This window comes from Limulus polyphemus, unplaced genomic scaffold, assembly GCF_000517525.1.
Source record: "Limulus polyphemus unplaced genomic scaffold, Limulus_polyphemus-2.1.2 Scaffold429, whole genome shotgun sequence".
In the NCBI taxonomy this organism is placed as follows: Eukaryota; Metazoa; Arthropoda; class Merostomata; order Xiphosura; family Limulidae; genus Limulus; species Limulus polyphemus.
This window is the reverse complement of record NW_013666039.1, coordinates 93,256-101,553: the sequence shown is the minus strand read 5'-3', so window position 1 is coordinate 101,553 and position 8,298 is coordinate 93,256. Positions and strand designations below refer to the sequence as shown.

The 8,298-nt window shown below is 33.8% G+C and overlaps 1 protein-coding gene across 1 annotated transcript in view; it reads left to right on the top strand.

Moving 5' to 3' along the window:
* The window catches only part of LOC106458205 (latrophilin Cirl-like), a 107,766-nt gene that overhangs the window by 75,934 nt on the left and 23,534 nt on the right, over positions 1–8,298 (top strand). The window contains exons 4-8 of the mRNA XM_013917681.2: positions 1,694–1,886; positions 2,231–2,340; positions 3,238–3,600; positions 5,044–5,181; positions 6,271–6,374. Coding sequence (XP_013773135.2) covers positions 1,694–1,886; positions 2,231–2,340; positions 3,238–3,600; positions 5,044–5,181; positions 6,271–6,374 — 908 coding nt within the window. The remainder of the gene's footprint in view (positions 1–1,693; positions 1,887–2,230; positions 2,341–3,237; positions 3,601–5,043; positions 5,182–6,270; positions 6,375–8,298) is intronic.

Here is an 8,298-nt window from a genome sequence, read left to right as displayed (position 1 = left end):
CTATCAGTGGGTTATTCCATGGAACATACTAAAGCCAAACTACATCTATCAGTGGGTTATTCCATGGAACATACTAAAGCCAAACTACATCTATCAGTGGGTGCTGTATGCAAGAAATTTTGCAGGTTCGGGAAATTGATGCTATAAATAAATAAAAAAACAACAACCAAGAATAAAATCTCAAAGTTCCCAGTAGTTATGGCAAGATAGCCTCGAAATAAGAAACATTTAAAGAAGGGCAATAATAAACAGCTTGGCTTTGTGCAGCTTTATTGGATAGGTAGCTACGTAGAAACCTTTGCTGTGGAGACGCAAACAAAAGAAATGGCAGCGAAGGTTAAATAGGGAGATGAACAGGTCTGACTTGGTGGCGCTGTTCACCAGTGAGTTGGAGGTAGAGTTGTTCAGTAACGATCAATGGTGAGTGCAGTATATTCAAAGAAAGAAGTTGGGACAGTACCACTGCCAGAGGACAACAATTACAAAGAAGCATGGGGGTTAAATTATTGCAGCTTTGGGGTAGCATCTCCTCCATCAGTTTCAGAGACTTTAGTGAATATAAATGACACACTGACAGCAGCAAAGTTCAGACAGATCGTTATATATATAATATGGTAATTCATTAGAAACGTACCTGATTGGTCAAGAGTTTGTGCTTCAGCAGTATAATAATCCTAAACACATGGTTAAAACCCACCGGTAAAGAAAACAGGCCTGTCTTTGTCTACTCAGAGTTCAATTATGAGCATCACTGCGAGAATTTGGACCTATATGGTAAAAACCTACCAGAAGAGGAAACAGGTTTGTCTTGGCCTACTCAGAGTTCAGATATGAGCATCATTGCGAGAATTTGTACCAATGTGGTAAAAACCTACCAGGAAAGAAAACAGGCCTGTCTTTGTCTACTCAGAGTTCATTTATGAGCATCAATGCGAGAATTTGGACCTATATGGTAAAAACCTACCAGAAGATGAAACAGGCCTGTATTGGTCTACTCAGAGTTCAATTATGAGCATCATTGCGATAATTTGGACCAATGTGGTAAAAACCTACCAGAAGAGGAAACAGGCCTGTCTTGGTCTACTTAGAGTTCAGATATGATCATCATTGCGAGAATTTGGACAAATATGGTAAAAAATACAGGGAGAGGAAACAGGAAGTAGGAACATAACAATTCCTACCACACAGTTCATCACTGAGAGAACAAAGAGGAGGTCACTAGGCAACCAAGTAACCTCTGAAATAATATGACATCCTCTGAGAGCATGTTTACCAGATGTCCTGCTCTAAAGAAAGACGATGGATTGCACACCAAATTCTAATGTATAGCCTATGTTGTATGCTGATATTATGGTTCAGCATAATGAAAGTCTATGTAGGCCTAACTCAGCTTCTATACTTACATGAAACGAAACCTTCTCCTACGTTACAGAATGTTTCCATATATATATATTTTTCCATGACTGTATTTATATATATATATTTATATGTAAAGTGATACGTAAACGAGTTGCAATTATATTTTTTGTTTTATTGTTTAAATGACGTTTCCGTGTATATTTCATTTGAGTTTTTATAATGATTATATTTCATTGATTTGAGATGTGACCGCAAGAGGGCGTTCATCGATGTGTTATTTAAATACTGGTTACCAATATTATTGAAGTACCATTCCTTATATTTTTACCTTCAGAGAGAGACGAATATGAAACCACATATGCCTGTGAGGGCAGGCATCTAAGAATATCATGCACTAATGGGAAACACATACGACTCGTGAGGGCAAATTATGGAAGGTTTAGTGTTAGTATATGTAATGACAAGGGAGTCGTTGATTGGAGCGTCAGCTGCATGTCCTATTGGTCGTTTCCCATCATGAAAGACAGGTAAGTACATCACTAGGATCATTAAACAGGCACAGATAGATAAATTAAAATAGGTTCTCATGAAACAAAAATAAACATTATAAAAATGTATTTATTCTAGATTTCTAAGTTAGCCAATTGTCCAGTTTTTACGTATTTATAAATATATTCTGTTAACGTATCTAAACTGTTCGTCTTCAAAAGTAATAATTATTATTTTATCTAACACGTACTGCTTTCAAAGTACCCCTCTGGTGTCATGTTTTATAAGTATGTGGCTTTCGGTGATTTAAATATTATTCTCCCATTGACATGTTTAAGCTTTAATGAAGTTAACTTATTCGTATACACTATATATTTATCAGGTGCAGCCATAAGTCCAGCTGCAGTATTTACGTTTCTGGCAATACATTTGGAGACGACCCCTGCCCAGGAACAGTAAAATATTTGGAGGTTCAATATCACTGTGTATCTCGTAAGTTAACTTTATCGGTCATTCTTTTCATAAGCTAATATCAGTACAGTGGACACAAAGAGCTAGTATAGATTAACTTTCGTATGTTTTCATAAGATACTAGCAGTACAGTGGACACAAAGAGCTAGTATAGATTAACTTACGTATGTTTTCATAAGTTAGAAGCAGTACAGTGGACACAAAGAGCTAGCATAGATTAACTTACGTATGTTTTCATAAGTTAGAAGCAGTACAGTGGCCACAAAGGGCTAGTTAGATACATAAACGTATGTAGTTTAACATTATCAGGGATTCTAGTTATTCACAGAAAACACCTAAAGAACACAAAAGCTTGACATAAAAACACTTAATGTCACATATTTTGACTCACATTATCTTGTGGTATACAAAACATCGGTTATATAGTGTTTGTTATATTGTACAAGAATATTTTTGTTTGCATTCGAAGTCGAACGTAGCGAATGTTAGTATCATGCAGAACTGTATCTTGAGGTCTGTTTGATAAATTGTTAACCCTCTATAGCACTCATTATAAAAGTACGATAAAAAAAAGAAGTTTTCTTTGAGTTTCTTACTTAAATAGGTCTATATTGTACAAAAAAAAGTTGTCGTGAAATATATTTTGGTAAGTCATCAGTGGGTACGTTACCTAGAACTAACATATTTCAATTGAGGAACCGATAACAATAATTTCGTGATTTATTTAAATGATTACGTGGAAGTGAAGTGTATTAAGTAACAAAGATGGATTTTATTACAATGTGAAATGGAGGGTTAAGATGATAAATAATTTATCTTAATTTGTAAATGCATACTTGAAGATATATATATATATAAATTTATTTTCTTTCCACCAGTCTGCTTAATTTAATTCATTGTTGTTGTTTTTTTTAACAGCTAACTCTCATTCCGGGCCGAGCGCAACAGAAGGACCTGACGACATTTTACCAGTCTTCACAGTCCCGATGGTGCTGCCATCTAACGACACACACGTTAGAGCACGAGAACAAGATATTAAACCAGAAAAGAATCATACGACGAACAAGGTAAATATTGTTTCTGGAATTCGTGTACCTTCGGCGACGTTTAGCTCGACATCTTCAAGTGTTATTCAAACATCGCCCACTGCAAGTACACCAACAACATCACCAATCCCCATCACTAAGAGGATCACAACGCAGAGTACAACCTATCTGTTTCTACCTCCATACCTGGAAAGCAATGTTTTCGAAGACTACGGTGTTGAGAATGGCTTAAATGGTAAGTTAGGTATTTAAGCCTTCATATAGTATTAGGTCTTAATACTTTATAATAAAAGTAATACATTATACAAGCTTTGTTGTTTGTTTCGTTCTGTTAATAGTACTTAACAGTTTAATAGTTTCGTACAAACTTCAGATTCCACAAAAACTTGTTTTTTACTATTTTTATAGTAGTTTAGTTTAACATGAATTAAATAATGCCTATTCATTTAGTTTAACATGAATTAAATAGTGCCTATTCATTTAGTTTAACATGAATTAAATAATGCCTATTCATTTAGTTTAACACGAATTAAATAGTGTCTATTCATTTAGTTTAACATGAATTAAATAATGCCTATTCATTTAGTTTAACACGAATTAATAGTGCCTATTCATTTAGTTTAACATGAATTAAATAGTGTCTATTCATTTAGTTTAACATGAATTAAATAATGCCTATTCATTTAGTTTAACACGAATTAAATAGTGCCTATTCATTTAGTTTAACACGAATTAAATAGTGCCTATTCATTTAGTTTAACATGAATTAAATAGTACCTATTCATTTAGTTTAACATGCAATAAATAATACCTATTCATTTAGCTTAACATGAAATAAATACATTTAGTTTAACACGAATTAAATAGTGTCTATTCATTTAGTTTAACATGAATTAAATAGTACTTATTCATTTAGTTTAACATGAATTAACTAGTGTCTATTCACTTAGTTTAACATGAATTAAATAGTACCTATTCATTTAGTTTAACATGGATTTTCGTCTGTATTAAGTTTTTCATTGAAATGTTATTCATTTGTGTGGAGCTTAGACTCCTGGAATATATATATAAAAATTGGGCAACTGAAAGTCTTCATTTGGAGCTCAATTTAGAGCACCTTGATTAAAAAACCACCGAGTCTGTCTGTCCCTATTACATTATCGAAATACAATTTATATTCATGTAAGAAACCACTTGTGACCGATTTATACATCTTAGAAACCCATCATTGTCAGATAAGACATCGTATTTGCTATTTTAGTGAAATGTCATAGATCATGTTATCGGTCAAATTTGTTTTTCTTGCTAAGGAGTGTATAAATGGTTAGCTTTAGACTAATGCCACATTGGGTTATCTGTTGTGTTTACCGCTGGGAATTGAACCCTGGATTTTGGTATTGTAAGTACGTATACTTTCCGCTGTCCCACTGGGAGGGACATTAAATAGTTATTACGATGTATTCGGTTTAATCAATTCTTTTTTTATGTCAACCCAAAATAACGCCAATTTATCTAAACTGCCACGAAAACACAAGGTTTAGTCTCTGGGCTTGCATTATATTGTACATAGTCATTTAGTTCTCCATGGTTTTACGAACAAATAAATAATTACATTTATATATGTTCTGTGTGTGTGTGTGTTTCCTCCAATATTTAACTATTTATTTTATTTTATTAGAGCCATCATCAGTGTTTACATCTCCAATACCGTTCACCCCTCAAAACATGTGCCCACCCATTTTCTCTAGAGATATGAACTGGAATTGGACTCGTGCGGGAGAGACAGCCGTCCAGAAATGTCCTGGCGGAGCCACTGGTTAGAAAGACAGTTTTTTTTTTTTTCGTTTATATATATATATATATATATATATATTAACGGACTTATTTGTTTTGCCCTTTTATGTGCTATGTTTTTTCCCCTAGTAACGCTGCATTTGTCAGAGATTATAATAATGTTAACTGTTAAAATAATAAATAATATTCAACGTTAAACTGGTACACAATTAAAAACATTTTATTTAGGCCTATCTATGGCCTTCAAAAAAAGTTGACGACTCTACATGTTTCGACGTTACAACGTCATCCTCAAACTGTGTTTGACGGGACGTTGTGGACAGAAACAAAAACTGTTCTGAACCCCAATAAGTAAAATTAATATCTGTAAAAGTGTCCAGAACAGTAATATGTACAACGTTATATTGCAATGCCACTTTTTGATCGATACAGTAACGCATAGAGCCGTTAAACATCATTACGCCATCTACGTTTTGAAACTATAATAATAGTCAACAAATATGACGTAAAGTCGTTGAGTGTTTACTGGATTTCTCACGAGTGATATCTCTAAGTACAAAATTCTACGTCCAACAGCTTCACCATTAAAGTAAAATACTTTGAAAACAATAATAATTTGGCTAAAGAGATGCATTTTGTTTTAAAATTGGAGAATTATTTCTAATCATTATTCCAAAAAAAAAAGGTTTTATTTCTATTTGTGAGTTAGAGACTAAGAAGAACTTGTGTTAATAAAAGCAGCTTGATAATGTTAGTCATTATCCGAAAATTTTTCTTTGAATAATTCTGTGAACTAGCAGGTAATTGTTGTGTAATCTACAAATCTTGTACGTTCTTACCTTTAATTTCTTAGTTTTTACTAGTGCCACCTATTAGAATAAATGCACATAATTACTAGTGGTATACTGGGACGAAGTTAGTTCGTTTTATAGCTGTAGTACGACAACCTGGACAGTAACTACCTTAATAGTTTCAATTTATAAAAAAAAAATGAACAGATTGTTATGCTCCACCCACTTGTTCTGTTAGCATTTCTGATTTCTGGTTTGTTTGTTGTTTTTTTTCCATTTTTAAAAGTTCTTATTAAATATTTCAATTTTCCATAATTTAGGGTTAGCTCGATGGAAATGCAACGATGAAACAGTCAGCTGGGAACCAGAAACGCCAAATTTGAATGAGTGTAAATCTGTGTGGGTGGATAATCTAAGAGAACGGGTAAGTACATCGCAAACTTCCCAATCTTCCCACGCGTTCTTTGTAGTTTGTTGACTTTACTATAATTGGAACAGGAAAAAAAAAGAGCATATATATTTATCCTGGAGTTTATTTATAAAACAACAATACCAAGTAATTGTTGAAGTGTAATAGAAACAACCTATGTCCAACAAAGTTTTAATAGAAACAATTTCTTCCCACATTAATTGTTACATTTTTGTGAAAGGTTAGGTTTCAAAAACGTAACAAATACTACAAAGCATAAAGTCTATATTCCCCCACCCCCACACACAGAAATGCTTATTGTTGTAAGAAAGAAAATTATCATAACATGGACAGAATTAAGTAAATTTCTGCTTAATAGCAAACAATAGGCGAGCTATTGTTTCTTATGATAACAAATTTGCAGAACGTATTCTAAGACTAGAAGCTAAGGCGTTACCATGACAACACAGTTTGGGGGTTAAAGTGTCACTCTTTGTTGATACTAAAACACTACAATCTTGGTGGAAAATTGTTACTCTTTGATAGTAGCATGACAACACAATCTTGGTAGAAAATTGTTACTCTTTGATAGTAGCATGACAACACAATCTTGGTGGAAAATTGTTACTCTTTGATAGTACCATGACAACACAATCTTGGTAGAAAATTGTTACTCTTTGATAGTAGCATGACAACACAATCTTGGTGGAAAATGGTTACTCTTTGATAGTACCATGACAACACAATCTCGGTGGAAAATTGTTACTCTTTGATAGTACCATGACAACATAATCTTGGGGGAAATTGTTACTCTTTAATAGTAGCATGACAACTCAATCTTGGTGGAAAATTGTTACTCTTTGATAGTACCAGGGGTTAAAGTGTTACTTTTTGGTCCAGGGGTTAAAGTGTTACTCTTTGTTCATACCACGACAACACGATCCAGGGGTTAAAGTGTTATTCTTTGTTCATACCATGACAACACGATCCAGGGGTTAAAGTGTTACTTTTTGGTAATATCAGAACAACACGATCCCGGGGTTAAAGTGTTACAACAAAAGACTAAAAGTTCGGGTAGTACACTTACAATAATTTAAGTTACAGCAATAGTTAACTAACAGTAATCATGCGATTAACTTCAGGCTTGTTTCTGTTTATTATCTTTCATTGGCTTACTTTCTCACTGACCATTCTTTAGTCACTTACAATCCAATAAATATCGTTGGGAGAACTACGTAATGAAAGAGAACCGAGGATTAAAGAGACTTTATGTTCAACAGAAATAAACCTGAACTAAAACAAAAGGCTAATCCAATTGTGTCACAGCTGGAACTTTAAAATCAAATACAACACAATATTGGGGTTCACGCGCCATTCATCAGCATTGCCATGGTAATGTCCACCTGTGGGTAGGCAGTAAGGCTACGGACTTATAACGCTAAAATCCTGGGTTCGATTCTCCGCGGTGGACACAGTAGATAGCCCGATGTGGTTTTGCTCTAAAACAAACAAACTATGCAACAATAACTTATTGTTTATATTTTGAAGTACAAATACCTTCCGTTCCTAAGTACTTTTAAAAAATAAACTGCACATTTTGCATTAAAATGTTCTCAATCTGTTCTGTTTTTTTTTTGTTTAGCCAAACTAGAAACGTAGAATATTTTTGCCCCTCATAAATCATTTCGGAAACACTTTCTCATACAAGTATTAAGTATTTACACACTGATCTTGGTGTATAACTAGATTCAGCTAGGAACAGGGATCACTAGCATTAAGAATTGAGTCATGACTTGATGTAGTAGCATTAAGGACTGGTTATGACTTGATGTAGTAGCACTAAGGACTGGGTTATGACTTGATGTAGTAGCACTAAGGACTGGGTTATGACTTGATGTAGTAGCACTAAGGACTGGGTTATGAATTGATGTAGTAACAT